The sequence below is a fragment of the Bufo gargarizans genome, chromosome 10, assembly GCF_014858855.1.
Source record: "Bufo gargarizans isolate SCDJY-AF-19 chromosome 10, ASM1485885v1, whole genome shotgun sequence".
Lineage (NCBI taxonomy): Eukaryota > Metazoa > Chordata > Amphibia > Anura > Bufonidae > Bufo > Bufo gargarizans.
In genome coordinates this window covers 121,573,732-121,591,885 of record NC_058089.1, presented here as the reverse complement: position 1 = coordinate 121,591,885, position 18,154 = coordinate 121,573,732, and the positions used below count along the sequence as shown (strand labels likewise).

At 45.0% G+C, this 18,154-nt stretch overlaps 1 protein-coding gene across 1 annotated transcript in view; it reads left to right on the top strand.

The window, feature by feature from the left end:
• Positions 1-1,143: 1,143 nt before the first annotated feature.
• ZFHX3 (zinc finger homeobox 3) overlaps positions 1,144-18,154 on the top strand; it is a 55,488-nt gene continuing 38,477 nt past the window's right edge. Inside the window, 3 exon segments of the mRNA XM_044269469.1 lie at positions 1,144-1,268; positions 5,796-8,563; positions 9,779-10,275. Of these exon segments, the coding sequence (XP_044125404.1) occupies positions 5,842-8,563; positions 9,779-10,275 (3,219 nt within the window). The 5' untranslated portion in view covers positions 1,144-1,268; positions 5,796-5,841.

The window sequence follows — 18,154 nt, the reverse complement described above, 5'->3', positions numbered from 1 at the left end:
ACATGTCCATGCAGCGTTCGGAGAGTCAACTGATGATGATGATCTAAAGTGTATGGCCAGTTTCAAGGGTTGGCCCATCTAGGACATTGATTGTATATCGCTAGGATACAATCAGTGTTAGATCGTTGCAGGTCCTTTTCCGGGCCCACTCCTGTCTCCAGAATGGGACCACGTCCACCCTCCATTCACAGCTATGAGATTTCTGAAAATGGCGAGTGAGTGCACTTGACTATTTTCGGAAGTTTCATAGCCGGTGAATGGAGGGGTGGTCGCGCCTGCATGGTGCACACTCAATGCATTCTTATGGAAGTTCCAAAAGTAGCCAAGTGCACTTGCTCAGCTATTTTTCAGGACTCCCATAAGATAAATGGAGAGTGCACCCCGCATGCGTTGCGTGCTCTGCTTCACTTCAGGGGCCCCGTTCTCTAGATAGATGCAGGTCCCACCTCTAAGACCTGCTCCTATCCGACATTGATGGCATATCCTAGCAATATGCCGCCAAAGTCCCATATGGGCCAACCGCTTTACATTTCCAGGTATTATCTTCTAACTGGTGGTTTTCTTCCTCCTCCGTTCTTGGATGGTTCGCTTTCCTAAAATTCCAGGATTTTCCTGTGGTGTCTTTCAGAAGGTGTCCTTTCCCTTTTGCTTGTGCATGCACCAATAATAAATCTGTGTGTGCAAGGGACACCGCGCAGGCTTGTTGAGTTAGATGATGGAAACTTTTTTTTTTTTTTTCAGTTTATGGTCTTCATATTAATGGAATATTGTAATATTATTATATATTTTTTTTTTTAAATGTCCCAAGGGTTATCAGGTCTATCAGCTTCTCCATGCAAATCAATGACTAATAAGCTGAGGAGCTCTTTTCAAATCCTTTAGTGCAGGAAGGGTTGGAGGTCCATAAGGTTTGTCGTCTTGTATTTGCATGAGAGACCTCCTAGGTTCTAGATAAACTCTACAAATGAAGAATCAATAGGATTGTGAAAAGGCTGCGATCTGGCCAGGGACTAAATCAATAGCAGGATTTATCTGTCACATCAGAACGGCGGTGCACCTGGCAGAGAGGCTGCGCATGCACCTCCTGTGCCCCAGACTTTTTTCTCTCTCTAGTCTTGTGAAGCTTCCAGGGATAATGGTTGAGTAAAAGCAGCTTGCCAATGCAGACAGGGCTCTGCCCCATTCAGCTGCGTCTGTATGAAGAAGGCTGGCACGGGCTTCTGCTGGTGATCCCCAGGCTGTAACCGAGCCGCCAGCAGTCTTGTTTGGTATGGTAGTTCCTTTAGCTTCCTGCTGTTAGAAAAGCTGTTTATGCTAATGAGCCTATTAAGATTTGAAGGCCTTTGCCATTCTCGGTGTCTGTGTGTGTGTGTGTGTGCGCTGTGCCCCATTAATGAGCATGCACAGGGCAACTCTTGTTTGTATTGTCATGGTGCCAATTCCAGCACCCTTTGCCAGAGCAACAGGAAAAGAGACATCTGTTGATGGCAGCCTCTAACCTCGCGTCTTTTCCTGCTGGGAGAAAAACACACAGTGAAGAAACTGTATAGGAAGCACTTGTAACTTTTACCAAGATGCTGCCACTGTGTGCACTTGCTGGAAGAAGTCTGGAACTTTTACTGCGTCCAGGGAAAGGTGCTATGTATAATATAAATATATTATAGATCTCTGCCTCCCTCTTTTTGACCCAAGTCCCTTGTCCCTCCGTCCTCCTTTGCTCCTTTTAAAGGGAATGTGTCATCAGAAAATGACCTATTTGTTTAAACCACGTTTTTATGTTTAATATATTATTAAAGAATATTTTATTTTTGAAAATTTTTCATGTCAATATCTCTATATTTAAACAAAAAACATAAAATCCTGCAGCTTTTGCACTGGCTACTAGACACTTCTTGGTCTGCACAGATCACCTTACTGCAGTTACCTGCTTATCTGTCATTCTAATCCTGCTTGTAAAGAGATCACCTCTGTGTACAGATAAGACCTTATCCACCATTCACAATAGGTGATTGTCAGAGATTCTCTATTCTTTCCTTGAGCAATGACCTCTGCACAGGTCACAGAGCATGCCCAGACACTCTCCTGTAGAAGTCGATGAGATCCCCTCCTGCCCATTGTGTCTATGGACCACGGGGCTGCCATAAAGTTTATTTTTTTTTATTATATTTTTTTTTTTAATGCTTTGTAGAACAGCTGAGAGAAGATAGCTGCTCCCTTAATCATGTTAAAGGGCTTCTGTCACCCCACTAAAGTCATTTTGGGGCTAGTTGAATTCCTTATACTGCAATATATGAAAATATAATGGTATTACTTACTTTCCTTCAGCAGTTTCTTCTAAAAACAAACTTTTATAATATGTGAATTAGGTCTCTACCAGCAAGTAGGGCGTCTACTTGCTGGTAGCCGCCACAAAAAAACGCCCCCTCGTCGTGTTGATCGACAGGGCCAGCCACGATCTCCTCCGGCCGGCCCTGTCAGCATTTCAAAAATCGCGCGCCTGTGTTCATTCGGCGCAGGCGCTCTGAGATGAGGAGGCTCGCCTCCTCAGCACTCCCTCAGTGCGCCTGCGCCGATGACGTGTTCTCTTTCGGTGATGTCATCTCAGAGCGCCTGCGCCGAATGAACACAGGCGTGCGATTTTTGAAATGCCGACAGGGCCGGCCGGAGGAGGAGATCGTGGCTGGCCCTGTCAATCAACAGGACGAGGGGGCGTTTTTTTGCGGCGGCTACCGGCAAGTAGACGCCCTACTTGCTGGCAGAGACCTAATTTACATATTATAAAAGTTTTGTTTTTAGAAGAAACTGCTGAAGGAAAGTAAGTAAGGCAATTATATTTTAATATATCGCAGTATAAGGAATTTAACTAGCCCCCCCCAAAAAAAAATATGACTTTAGTGGGGTGACAGAGGCCCTTTAAGAAAATTAGAATAAATCTGTGATCAGATAATAAAAAATAAAAAAATCTGAGAAAAGGTCTTTCACTATCTGGCAGATAAACTTTCATTTAAATGTCCCTCTTTTTGACTTCTTTGTGCCTGAATAAATGTAGTAAATTGCTCCAGAACCTGTCTGGTCCCTACCTGACTTATATATTTTCCTATGCAAGAAAGAGCTGTCCCAGGGGCACCTTTCTGATTCCCCGCCACTTTACTTCTGATGCACTCCTCAGACTGGCTGCAGCCATGAGCCGCCTCACAACCCGCGATTGGATCTTACACACAAAGCTGTAAGTGTCCCTCGTTGTCCATCCAAAAAGTTGGGTGGTATGAGATTATACACCCACATACTGGCAGACCCACAATGGACATTAAAGTGCACCTATATTGCAGCCATCTGACACTAGGTTAGATTCAGACTCTGTTTGTCAGGAGCCTTTAATGCAGTTTTGTAAAAAAATAACGCTGTGTCGAGCAGTTTCATTTCTGGCAAATGGACCCACCGCGTTATAATGCACTGGGGATTCATTCGGTATCAGGTGTTGTCCATTGTGTGACTGATTTGGCTCCATGTCGTAGTTTCCACTATATAAAATCAATTAGACCTATATGAATAATGTCTTACGCAATATTTTTTAAAATATGGCACATTCCTTGTACAATTCCGTCACTTTTTATTATTAAATTTTTTTTTTTTTAAGGAATGCCATCTATATATCCAGCGGAAATATAAAATATGTAATGGGGGTTATTCAAGCCAATTAAAAAAAATTATTGAATACTAATAATAAAAAGTATACTCCCCACTGAAGCCCTTCTGTTCCAGTACCACCACTCCGTGCTTGCTGCTCCCGTTTTTGTGACCGCAGTGGCGGTGTGTCTGTATACTGCACATGACGGCTACAGCCAATCACTGGACTCGGTGCTCTGGAGTCATATACCATTGAGGCCAATAATTGGCTACAGTAGTCACTCGCGGTATATGGGTATATCATTGCGGCAGCCAGTTGTCATGGCTTTAATGATGGGAGGACAGGAGCAATGACGCTGGAACAGAGGGGGTTCTGGTATTTAAAAAAAAATTTTTTAGAACTGTGACAACCCCCTTAAGATTTATAGCAAAGTATAAAGCTGATTGTGACCTAAACATCATTCTTTCTACTCCAGTAATGTGCGTAGTAGCCCTGCAATAATGATATACATATTTTTTTATTTTTTTTCTACAAAAATCTTTTTTTTTCATTATCCTTATTGGCCTTTTATTCTTTATTTGGTGTGATGCCAACCTGCCTCTTGTGAGCAAACCGCCTAATTAACACTGTTCTAATTAACAATTTCAGATTACACAGTGCCGCTGTTCAGATTTAATCCTGACTATGTCAGGGTGGCACGTTCCCACCCCCTCCTTGTGCATTTGTTTAGTGCTATTGTTTTTTTTTTTTCCTTCAGTAAAATTGTTTCCTGCCCAGCATTGGCACGCTGCCATGAGTGGTACACATGTGTTCAGACGGGGATATTTATATAAATGAGGACGGATCAGAAGTCATCTCGTGCCTTTATTACCATGTAATGATCATTTGACTTTCGGCACTTTGATTACAGCACTGGTTTCCAACTTGTTGAGCGCACGGTTTTGGCTGTTGATTCGTGGTCAGGTCCGTGTAGAACGTTCACTTTTTTTGCAAATAAAGACAAGCTGTTTGTAGAATCACAATGTGGAACTACACGTCTATTAGCTTTTATTTGCTAGTTGTTCGGTTACTTAAGAAAGATGGGTAGTCTTTATCCACTGTCAGATTTGCAGCCTCTAGAAGAGGGCTATCTTGCTGGCTTTAAGCAGAACACACAGCGGAGGAACACGCTGCCTTCAGTGTCCGCACTCTGATTGGAGGTCATTGATTTTACGGGAAAACATGTTTTATAGACAGAGTGCTGATCGACCAGTGGAGTTTGACTTCTGCTTCCTTAAGTGAGAGCTGCCTTTCTCCTATTGACGGACAATCAGAGTAAGAGATGAAAGCTAAGAGAGGTGGAAAAGGGAGCTGTGAAAAGAACTGTCAGATGGCTCAACGGGCATTTCCACAGCATTGCTGGACGTGGATGATAAAGAACTGCAAGTCCTTACCATTAAGGAACACTCTTCCTGGACAGGAGATAATAATGTGTGTTCCGAGTTGCCCTTGCCCCCAGTCACCCAAATCTTTTCCTTCTCTCATTCTAAATAAGTAGAGTTGAAGTGGAACATCTAGTTCTAGAGAGCGATTGGTCTACTGTTGGGTTCACATATTGATGAGGCTGGACTTAATTTTAGACCTTCCTTCTCTCCTTGACCAAGGGAACACAACGGGTTTTGCATCGATAAACAAGTCCCTAGTGCCCAGTCAAAGTGTTTCTCTCCTCTCGCTGCCTCCCCTTCCCACAGTTTCCTGGAACTTACCAAGCTTTTATGGCATTGATTTTGCAATTAGCCTGTTAACCCTCTCGCCCTTCTAGCCTTGCCAGTGCTACTGGACTGGGCTGTCAATCACTCAAGACCCAATGGCTGACATTGCGGGGCAATGACGTATGAATTTGGCACTTGAGGCTATTTCAACCCATAGCCATGATTAAAGTATGAAACATTTTGTGCCAAACTTTGAGGGGTTTTAATTTTGCTTCCATTGGATAAGCAATGTCGGTGTTGTTTCTTACTCTCCCCCTGGGGTAATTTAGGAATGTATTCTGAGTCTTCCTATGCATTTTATATTACCAATACTTCTTGAGTTGGTTTTAGAATTAAAAAATAATAATAAATTAAATAAATCCATTCAAGTTGCCTCATCAAGTCTAATGTATATTTTTTTTCTTTCCTTCTTGCAGATCCGAGCCGTATTGGGTGCAATGAACTCTACGTGCAGAGCTCGCCATGGAAGGCTGTGACACGTCTGTCATTGCTGGGAAGGACAATGGATGCAGCGCTTCTCGAAACCAAAAATGGACTGAACTCAACCGCGCCCTCCACCTTGACCGATCTGGCAGCATGGAGCAGCCCAACATGGAAAGCCTTGGTTCTCTGGAAAGTCTGACTGGCTCATTCAATGAATGCGTCCCTGAAAGCGCTAACCCATCTGGTGCCATCTCGCAGTCTCCCAGCAGAGCAGTCTGTTGCAACGAATGTTTGTCCTCCTTTCCTAGTTTACAGGACTATATGGAGCACCGCTGCCCTGGTACTCGTCCATCTCTTGCGCTGAAGGATGAGAGTGAAAGCGATGTTAGCGAGGAAGGGGAGGAGGAAAGTGACGTTGAGAATTTAGCAGGTGAAATAGTGTATCAACCTGACGGTTCTGCTTATATAGTGGAAAGTGTCAGCCAGCTGATCCAAAGCGGTGAAGCCTGTGACAGTACCCCAAGCGAGGCTCTTCTTTCCCTTTACAAAAATTCCTTGCCTAATGCTACAGGGAAGTCTGAAGAGACATCCTCTGTGGGCCCTTCTTATCCCCAAATTATTAACACTTTCCACATAGCCTCGTCTTTCAGGAAGTGGTTTGAGAATTCTGACAAATCTTTCCTGGATACCTCAACCCTTGCGGGTGTAAGCCCTGTCCTGCACAGCTTCCGCGTTTTTGATGTGCGCCACAAAAGCAACAAGGATTACTTAAACAGTGATGGTTCTGCCAAAAGCTCATGTGTATCCAAAGATGTACCCAACAATGTAGATCTGTCCAAATATGATGGCTTTGTACTGTATGGTAAGAGGAAACCCATTTTAATGTGTTTTTTGTGCAAACTTTCCTTTGGCTATGTGCGGTCATTTGTGACCCATGCTGTGCATGACCATAGAATGACTCTAAGTGAGGATGAGCGTAAGATTCTTAGTAACAAGAACATTTCTGCCATCATTCAAGGGATTGGGAAAGATAAGGAACCTCTTATTAGTTTTCTGGAACCAAAAAACAAAAGTTTTCAGCATCCCTTAGTTTCTTCTGCCAACACTACTGGACCTGGTAATAGTTTTTATGGGAAATTTAGTGGCATTCGCGTGGAGGGCGATGAAGCCTTGCAAGCTAGCCTAGCACTTCTAAAAGACAGTGACACTACTTCCAGTGGGGCAGATCAGGCACAGGTCAATGTTGTGTCCCAAAATACCCTGCTTAATTTTGGAGGGTTGACAAACTCCTCTTTTAACACCACCATAAACTCTGTCTCTTTAAGCTCCTCAGGCTCTTGTGCTACCAAACCTTCCTCTAGCAAGGAACCTGAAATGACAGAGCTTGAGAAGCATCCGATGGTAGTACAAGAGGACATATCTGAAAGGATGGAGGCAGATGATGATGATGATGAGGATGAGGAGGAGGAGTTGGATGAAGAAGAGATGGAGGAAGAGGGTGATGAGGAGGGGGAGGATTGTAAAGCACTGTTTCCACGTGGGCTTGAGCATGACTTTGTGGACAGACCTCAGGATGAGTCTGGGGTGTTTGCCGAGAGCAGCGGCAAAAAGGACCTGGCTCTCACAAACCAAAGTATTTCTAACTCTAATTTAATGCCTAATGTGTCCCAGCCTATGGAAAGGGGCACACCTTCTACGTGTTCTTCTTCCTTCGTCGTCTTTGATGGTGCAAACAGGAGGAACCATTTAAGCTTTAACAGTGATGGCGTTGATGCCACTATGGCGGAGGGAGGGAGGAAATTGGACTTTGTTGATGAAAGTGCCAATAGGGACAATGCCACAGCACCTGAACCAAATGAAAGTGCAGAGGGAGAGGATGGAAACTTTGCCACCCACCACCAGCATGTCGATAACCCCTGCGAGCTTGGCATAGGGGAATGCCCTTCTGGGAGTGGGGTGGAGTGTCCAAAATGTGACACTGTTCTGGGCTCATCACGCTCACTTGGTGGACACATGACTATGATGCACTCTCGGAACTCGTGTAAGACTCTTAAGTGTCCAAAGTGTAACTGGCATTACAAATACCAGCAGACGCTGGAAGCACACATGAAAGAAAAGCATCCTGAGTCGGGTGGTTCTTGTGTCTACTGCAAATCTGGACAGCCTCATCCCCGCCTTGCCCGGGGAGAGAGCTATACCTGTGGTTACAAGCCGTTCCGTTGTGAGGTCTGTAACTACTCCACTACTACCAAAGGCAATCTCAGTATTCATATGCAGTCGGACAAGCATCTGAACAACATGCAGAATCTACAGAACGGAGGGAGTGACCAAGTTTTCAGCCACACTGCCGGGGTTGCGGTTGCCGCTGCCACTGCAGCTGCTGCTGCTGCTGCTGCTGCTTCCAACATCAGTAACTCTTGCGGGGCACCTTCACCTACTAAACCAAAAACCAAACCCACCTGGCGTTGTGAAGTGTGTGATTACGAAACCAATGTCGCTAGGAACCTACGCATTCATATGACCAGTGAGAAGCACATGCACAACATGATGCTGCTTCAGCAAAACATGACCCAAATTCAACATAGCAGGCACTTGGGCATCAGCAGCCTACCCTCTCCTGCCGAAGCGGACCTCTATCATTTCTATCTAGCACAAAACATGAATCTCAAGATGGAGAGCCCAGCTAATGAGTCGCAGTATATCATGGGAGGTTTCCAACTAGATCCTACCAGCCCTATGCCAGGGATGGCACCCTCAGTAGGTAAGAAGTGATATCCTGATCTTCACATATTTGCCATTAACTTGCATGCTTTATGTTTATCCAGTCATACAAAATTTGGTTCAATTTCTTTCCCTGTTTTTGTTTGTTTTGCCTTCATAATGTACTTGGCAGATTTCTTGACCACACACATTTTTCGTATGAAAGGGATTTAGTATAAGTTTCCTCAAGTGGCAAGTGTAGACCAAGCCTCAAAAAATTTGGAGAGTTAAGTAAACCAAGGGAGGAAACCAGAATGTGCCTGATATGGCCTTATAAACACAGGTCCAACCTAGATACGTATGTACATGGCCGGGAGAGTGGTCCTGAACTCCGTTTAACATGCTGCTCACTTTTATGATGAAAATCTGATTTTTATCTACAGCGCACTGTTTATTTTACACGTCAGACATATTTTTGAGATTCCATTGCGCTTTAACCAAGATTGCACATTAAAAGTCACTGAATAATAAAATAATAATGTACAGTAGTCACGGTGGAGAGTTCAGCCCTAGGGTTTGTATATACCATTGTCCCCTTGAGCCTGATGGTTATCAGCAGGAGATGGTGATATCCCTCTTATGATCTTCAGAAGACATCACTGTGGTTTCGTATCGATTGCCGCTATTAAAAACATTGGGGGCAGTGTTGGTGGCCCATTTAGGTGGAGATGACGAGCGTGGAAGTGCAAGATATTACAAATACATACTTGATTATATCATTAAAATGGCACCCGTCAGAGGGCGAGATATATTAGGCAGCAAAAATGGGCAAGCGTAAGGACCTTTAGACTACTGGATCAGGGCATCTCCAATATGGCAGGTGTTATGGGGGGCGTTCCTGATATGCAATGGTCAGTACCTACCAAAAATGGTCCAAAAGAGGACTACTGGTGAACCAGCAAAGGGTCTTGAGTGTCCAATATCTAATAGAGATTTGTAGGGGGGTGGGGTTCGCAGGATCCAATGTGCTCTTCTGTGCGTCTGTAGTATAACATTTTGAACACGTTAATGGTGGACACCTTCAGAAATCTTGTGGCGTTCATGACTTGATAGGTCTAAGGTATTATGGCTGCTCAAGGGGGACCTATACAATATTAGGCAGGTAGTATTAATGTCAGGACTGTTTGTATGCTAGAAGAGATACCAACATATAGAAACTTGAAATATTGCTGTAGAGTTTTTCAGCTATTAACTCTTTACTTTTGTTCACTTGAAGTAGGTGGTGAAATCCCACTTGACATGCGGCTGGGAGGAGGACAGCTGGTGTCGGAGGAACTCATGAACCTGGGTGAGAGTTTCACGCAAACCAACGACCCTTCCCTGAAACTTTTCCAGTGTGCAGTGTGTAACCGCTTCACCACGGATAACCTGGACATGCTCGGCCTCCATATGGGAGCGGAACGCAGTCTGCCTGAGGAAGAATGGAAGTCGGTGGTGGGAGATTGTTACCAGTGTAATTTATGTCGCTATAACACTCAGCTGAAGGCCAACTTCCAGCTGCATTGTAAAACTGACAAACATATTCAGAAGTACCAGCTTGTGGCTCATATCAAAGAAGGAGGCAAAGCCAACGAGTGGAGGTTGAAATGTGTTGCCATTGGGAACCCAGTGCATCTCAAGTGCAATGCCTGTGACTATTACACCAACAGCCTGGACAAGCTCCGTCTGCACACTGTGAACGCCAGACACGAGGCTAGCCTCAAGCTGTACAAGGTAAAATACCACACAATTGTTAGTCCTGTAGTAGCAATGACCTTTGTGAACATCAGTCAGTCTAGGGGGAGAGGTATAGTGACAATACACTGTAAAGGAATACTCCCAATGTTAGTGGGACTGTCTGACCATCAAATGTGTATGAGGGTGTCCCAAAAAAGCATTGGGCATGTTGGCTTTCAACATCCCTGACTTTTGTTCTCAATGGAGATATACCACCACCAGAGGTGTCTGATAGCAGCTTATTCCTCTCGCCCCACTGAGAACACACATACATTTGGCTGAGCCGAGCGTGTGTGTGTATTAGGGGGTCTGAAGTAATCGTTATTGGCTCAGTCTAAGGGATATTGCTTTTTAAAGGGGGTTTCCAAGATTTTTTTTTTTACCGATTTACCTATCTAGGATAGTTCATCGGTGGGGGTCCGACATGCGAGACCCCAGCCGATCAGTTGTTTGGGAAGGCATCAGCTAGGTTATGTAACATCACGGGGCCAAGCACGGACACTGTACGGTGTACGGCGCTGTGCTACTGCGAGTGACGGTGCCTTCTCAACCAGATGATCAGTGGGGGTCCCGGGTGTCATACCCCCACTGATCAGACTATCCAGTGGATAGGTCATCAGTATGGAAATTCTCAGAAACCCCTTTAAATTGTAATAAGTGTAAAGATCTTTTATGTGCTGTGTATTTTATGTTATAACAGTATTGAGGAGAATTCGGGTTGGTCACGGATTCCTTTGTGGAAGTAGCATCCAGCTAGACCCCGCACTATAAACCTAACCTAGCCGGTCTCAATTCATTGTGACGAGACCATGGGACACTAATTAGGTGTCCGTTTTTCCATTTTCTTCATTAGCATAATGCAATGTAGTCAGTGGTGCAGGGTAGTAGGGTAATGGATATACATTTCAACTTCTTTTTTTTCCATTGCATTTATCCCATTATATCCCAGTCCACGCCCCCACCCCTTTCCTGGCTATCCGATTCTCTAACAACTGTGTGCTGTAAAAATAGAGGCAGTGAAAATCCCGTAAATAGCCTTTTGCTCGCCCCATAGAATTCCTCCAGACATTTCTATTGATTTTCACTGGACTTAAAGCCTCGCCCTCCTCTCTAATCATTCCATAATGGCTTTAGTATGAACGGTCAGGTACAGTTCCCCATAAATCTCATCGGGCTTCTTCCACCTACCTTCCCATCCACGCTCATTGCATCCACTCCGCAGACTGAACCTATCCCACATTTCCCCTACCCTCTCTATTAATGGGAATGTCATAGTGCAGCATCTCCCCCGACTCTGACCACACTCCTGCGGGGTCGGAAAAGAGACCGTGGACGAGAGTGGTCCTCAGACCAAGAGTTCACATCTGAGGTGGATTGAGATTGATTGCATGTTTATGTTTCCTCTTGCAAATGTAATCCATTAGGCTGGCACATCCATAATCAGGTTAGAGCAGAGTTAACTGCATGTAATCAACTTCTACACTGTCAGATACAGAAAACCCTCCAGATGCCAGAACAGTGTGCAAAACTCTGTGCACCCAAGAGCACCAAGAAGCGGCCTTTCTCTTTGCGGGGGCACAAGTCCTAAGGGGCCGTGTCTAGAAAGACAGTTCAGAGGTAGAAAAGATGCAAAAATCTGGTTTTGGTTGAAGGTGAACATTGAACATTGAACTTTTTGGCTTTTTTTCCCAGCCTTTTAATGACTTAGACAATTTGCCTTTTTTGGAACTGACCAGGACAATACAATTCATTTTTGTGTTTCTCCGGGTTCAGATTAGTTGTCTTCCTTTTCGCCCTTTCGAACATTCAGATTCAGGTTAGTGCAGTTTTGGGAAGGATCCACGTTGACTTGCAAAAAAGAGGACCTATGTAGACCAAATGTGAGTGGTCTTTGGCCTTGGCCGGCTTTATTTCTGTAGAAACGGAGAAGATGTATTGTTAGGATTGTGCAACTCTGCAGATCACGTTGGCACTGAAAATGTTATGGAAATTGGATGGATGCCATATATATCTTTACTTAAAGGGGTCCTCTCACTTCAGTAAGTGGCATTTATCATGTAGAGAAAGGTAATACAAGGCACTTACTAATGTATTGTGATTCTCCATTTTGCCTCCTTTGCTGGCTGGATTCATTTTTCAATCACATGATACACTGCTTGTTACCATGGTTACAGACCATCCTGCAATCCATCAGTGGTGGTCGTGCTTGCACACTGTAGGAGAAAGAGTCAGCCTCTCTGGTGGCCGGGACCATGGGAGTGCACATAGGCTCGTGCTTTTTCCTATATTGTGCAAGCACGACCACCACTGATGGATTGCAGGGTGGTCTGTAACCATGGTAACTAGCAGTGTATAATGTGATGGAATCCAGCCAGCAAAGGAGGCAAAATGGACAATAACAATACGTTAGTAAGTGCCTTGTATTAACCTTCTTTACATGATAAATGCCACTTACTGAAGTGAGAGGGGTTGTCTCACCTGGAATATTGGTAATCTATTGCTAGGATATGCCATCAATGCCACCTTTGGGACCCGAACCTATGTCTAGAACAAAGCTTCCATAGAGCATGCACTGTGCATGGGCGACCGCACTCCATTCATTTTTATGGGAGCGCCAAAAATAGCCGAGTATTGAATGAAGTGTTGGTCGGGCTTGTGCGGCCCACTCTGCATTCATTTCAACGGGAAATAGTCGAGCGCATCGCTCCAGTTATTTTTGGAGTTTCCATAGAAATGAATGAAGGGTGGCTGCGCATGGGATGTGCGCTTTCCTGAACTTTGGGCACTCTGTTCTAGAGATGGGTGTCGGTCCCACCTTTTGGACCCTGCACCTATCTGACACTGGTGGCATATCCTAGCCATGTGCTACCAATGTTCCAGGTGAGACAACCCCTTTAATTTAAATAGACCTGGGTAGACCTTCTTGCATGAGTATATATCGCTATAGTACATCCAGTTTGCTTAGCGGTAGAGTTTTTTTGGGGGTTCTCCTTATATGTTAGAAGGGTCCCTAGGCAATAATCAATAACACTAATTGGCCTACTTATGTCGATCAGCTGTAATCTGCAAAGAAACCTGACAGTAAGGCCTCATGCACACGACCGTTGTCCCGTGTCCGTTGTTCCGTTTTCCGTGATTTTCTGCGGACCCACTGACTTCCAATGGGTCTGTGGAAAACTCTGCTAATGCACCGTTTGTCATCCGCGTCCGTGATCAGTGTTTCCAGTCCGTGAAAAAAATAGGACCTGTCCTATTTTTTTCACGGACAACGGTTTGCGGACCCATTCAAGTCAATGTGTCCGTGAAAAAACACGGAGGCACACAAGATTGTCATCCACGTCCCCGTATCCGTTTTTTTTCCTATCATTTGCATGGCAAACTTGACTTCGATTTTATTTATTTTTTTTTACTTTCCTTCATGTCTGGTGATCCTCCAAAAATCAAGGAAGACACACGGAAACAAAAACGGAACAACGGAACTCCGTTTTGCGGACCTGCAAAAAAATACTGTCGTGTGCATGAGGCCTAAGTGTCCAATTTCTCTGCAAGCGCCACCTACAGGAAAGATGAAGCATCACAGTGTCTGTTCACAGCATAGGTTGTCCTTGTAATGCAGAACAGGTCTGGTCCTCCAGACCAAAAGACACTCTTTGTGACACTCTCTCTCTACCCTGGCCACGAGATGAGGATCCTGAAGACCCCTAATATTAACTCAGAAGTTCCACAATAGGGTGTATGAAAATTCCTTTATAGAATTGCTTTAGTTCAGAGTATGTCACCAAGGTAAGCACGTGTTGGCACGCAGTCCATGTTCAGTGACTTAGGCCAATTGCACAATGTGTAGACCTGGAAATATAAGGTCTGGTGAGCTATTGTGGGCACATTTCTGTGCGCTGGAGACCCCCTAAGTGTCCTTGTGCTGTTCTGTATAAAGGACTCTAATTATTTGCCTTTGGATTTGCATTGTGCTTACCGCCTGTGCCAGTCTGCTTGTTTTCTGTATGAATGCCTGCCTCTTGTGTTTAGACGTTTTTACGTTGGTCTAGGAGATCTCACATGGCAGTCTATCACTGATTCTATGAGGTTCAGGTCGTATAGTCTGCCAATATTGACGCTATGGCCAATCTGCGGCTCTCCAGCTGTTGTAAAACTACAACTCCCATCATGCCCTGATGTAGGCTGATAGGCTGTAGACTGTCCGGGACATGATGGGAGTTGTAGTTTTGCAGCAGCTGGATAGCCTGAGGGTGGCCATCCCTGGTCTAGACAGTTGGATATATTTACTATAGGTAATTTCTTGCCATCGCAGACACTGAGTACTATATACTATAGAAAGAATTTGTTGTTCACCACCGGCTGACATATGTAGATTTGTGTGTATTATGGACGCGACCAACAGCTGAGTCTACAATAAACTGTAGACTGAATACCACACGGATGATTGCTGAGACACTGGCCTGCCTTTCGACACCCGGCAGTCGCACTTTTGCCTTATCTGTAATTTCCAAGTTTTCTCCCTACAATTAGCTACGTACGGTCGGGTTTGGGTGACTTATTGGCTAATAGTAGATGCATCTAAATATACTGATAATACATGCCAGGGATGCTCTGACCTAGGAGCTGACAACCTCAATGGTCCTGACCTGTGCCCCAATATAAAAAAAACTGACTGCCCGCAGTCCAATCCCTGCAGGACCAGGAAGGGCTTGCTCCCATGGCCAATAACAGACCTCGGTGGTCACATCTGCTTGAACGGCATGTCACTGTTATTGTGTTTTTATGGCACAGATTCGGCCTCGTTTGGTTGCTTGCGCATAGGCCGGACAACCCTTTGAATTTACCTCCTTTATGAGGGTTGCCCAGGCATACCCTCCTGCCCAGTATGAAGAGCGTGCATGTGCGGCACCCCAGTGTCAGATCCTTTTAAGTTGGGCAAACGCTAGAGACCTTGGATGGCTTCAGAAGGCCAATTTAGACCATTTGCTCTCTTCTTGGGACACAGAGGAGTGTGACAGAAGCCTTCTGAGGCGGATATGAAATGACCTATAGTGGATTCATTCATGTCAGACCATCAGTGGAAGCCCAGACCAGGCCGTGGATCCATTGTTTTGTTCAGGCTGTGGTTTTGATTATGGCCTAGTCACACCAAGCCATAACCAACAAGCCATTCCTAAAAACAGGCCGTCTGAAATCCCTTCCTTATGGCCAGCTTCAGAGCCGTGCTTCGGGATGGCAGGATTTTGGGGTTGAATCCAGAAAGCAATGAGGGACTCCCATCAGCCCGTTTCCCGTTGCGGAAGTGGTGGAGGAATAACTGTTGATATGTTGATTCAGCATAATTGATGCAGCCTCGTTTCCCACAGTTGATGAGGATTAGAGGAGCCTAGTTTAACAGTCTCATTTTCTGGTCCCAAAGCACACTTGTTTTAATGTGTTCCAGTTAATGAGGTAAAAGGGAGGGAGGAGGTGTCGCTGAACGTACCCAGACCTCGCGAGTCTCAACGTGCCACATTCCACAGATTGAAACGGCTACCACAACTACTGATTTCGGTGGTCCGAGTCTTTAAAAAGTTTAACCATTGTCTATCCTGTTTAGCTTAGGAACCTTAACCTGTTCAGAGCTGCGCCAGGGGGATGTTGCGTCTGCTCAGGATCTCCTCTCCTGGCGATGTTCCTCCGTGTTTGTCATATCCAGTAGGCTGGGGAATGACAAGGCTCAGGTCTTTGGGGACTGCTCTGACAGATAGGCCACATTAAAACTAACAAAATGCAGGCGCTCTGAACTGGCAGCTTGCAACCATATGGGGAGCTTCTGTTTGTCTAGTGGGGAAGGTGGAGTGTCGGCTCTCACCATATAATGGGTCCGGCTCAGCTACAAGTGAAAGCTGTTATCTCTGTACTGGCACAACTCCAGTCCCCCTGGCACATGCTGGCTGACAGCTCACAGCAGCACGTGACGCTTTTCCCCAAGGCGAAGCCACCGTTGGTTTAAGTAGGCATTAAACAATTACCCAGGCTTTACTGCTCCTCACCTTCCGCAGATTGGCTCTATAAATTGTCAGTCTGCTGACATTTTAATGTGAATTATGTCATGTGGTATCCCCTTTGATTTGAACATGCCTCAGTTTGTAAATACATGAGGCACTCAAAGGCTTGTGGTTAGTACACACACAAGAGGCCTCGGGGTTTTTGGTGGGGGAGAGCGCAGGCAATGGTTCTCTTATTCTTTCTTTTCTCTCTCTCTCCCCGTCTGTGTTTTTTTTTTTTTTTTTTTTTTTCCTGCACCGACTTCTCTCTTAAAGAGACAATGCAGATTTTTGGCCCCTGTGTAATCATCTTTCGGCAGCGCAGCAGAATGGAGCTTCTAATCCTGCACAAAGCTGCTTTGCTCGTGTCTGTTTATGATAAATTAGACGGGGAAACTTGGGTGTGATTTTATTAGTTCCCACTCGTACATGCCTCCTGCTCTCATTTGCAGGGAGAGAAAAAAAAAAAAAAGAGCAAGAGCAGATTTTTGCAGATTTGCAAGCCTTACGTGTCGAGCTGGATATTAACAACTGTGCTTTTTTTTTTTTTTTTTTTTTTTTTCCTTACATACCAAATGGCTAGAGTGCTCTGAGCCAGGAAAAAAAAAAAAATCTAGCCTTGGGGCGTGCAAATTTAATACTAGGGCCTACGGTTTTGGAGACTTCGTCTCAGTAATTTCATTACCATTGGTCTGATGATTTATTTTCTCCACGTTTACTGGGGTGTATTTTCCTTCCATAACCACAATACCATATACCCACCCCATAGGCCGCTTACAATGTCCGCTCTCTTTGCAGCTCCCCCCAATTCATCAGAAGCTATAACAGCCTATGATGTTCTAACTCTGGTTCTGATGAACCAAAGGAGGTCCAGCTGTTGTCTAAAATATGGGTGCAAAAAAAGAATGCATAGTGTGCATTTGTGTGCCAGGCCTATGCATGTAACTTTGTGAACACGCAGAGCGTTTTTTCTTGCAATCATGAATAAATATATAGGAATTATCTATGCCTTTTACATGGGCCTGCTAGTTGGCTTACTTCCTTTTGCTTTACTACACCATGAGCCCACAAATGACAAATTCCCCTCTGCTGTATCTGTACACTCCTGTGGTTTTTGTGTAGGTGGCGTCGCTTATGTATGGTTGAGATTCCGTACACGTGCGCCATTCACAAACAGATGCCTATGTACTAAGGGAAGCTGGGAGCCCGTAACCTGCAACACCCAAGCTCTGCCCACATCCCTACTGTTTAGAAGGGACCACATAGTGTCTTGCTGCTGTGAACCCCAGCGATCAGCGCCAATCTATGGCAGGAAGTGAGCAGTTTCCCTGCAGCGCCACCACAGGCCACATAGAACATTACACATTGAATTGAATGGACAATGGGCTGTCTGTATACTCCAGAACAGGACAGCTCCTGCAGATCGTGAGACTCTTTGCAGCCGCTCTCCACAAAAAAGTGAAGATTATAAACGGGGGAGACCCCTCTATTTGCTCTGGATTTCCTAACGAGTTTTCTATCCTAGGAACCCCCTGTAATGACGTATTATTTGCAAGGTAGACCGCGCCAGGGTAGAGTGTACGCAGTAATGGGTTAACGCTTGGTAGGTGAAGGGAGCCTCTCCCTATTTCTGATGTATTTGAGCCACTTCTGTAGTTACGGACCCGTTCGGGCTTGCACGCTGTCAGTCATGGGTGTAATCCAGGCAGCCCAACCAGCGCAGGGTCATTTTAGATGTGAGGATGGGACATACCGTATGGTGTATAGTCTTCTCCTGGGTGTGGAGGTCTGAAGCTTCCCTCCCTTTGTGCTTTTCCTCCAGTGACTCGCCCTCCTGTTTATTTATCTGT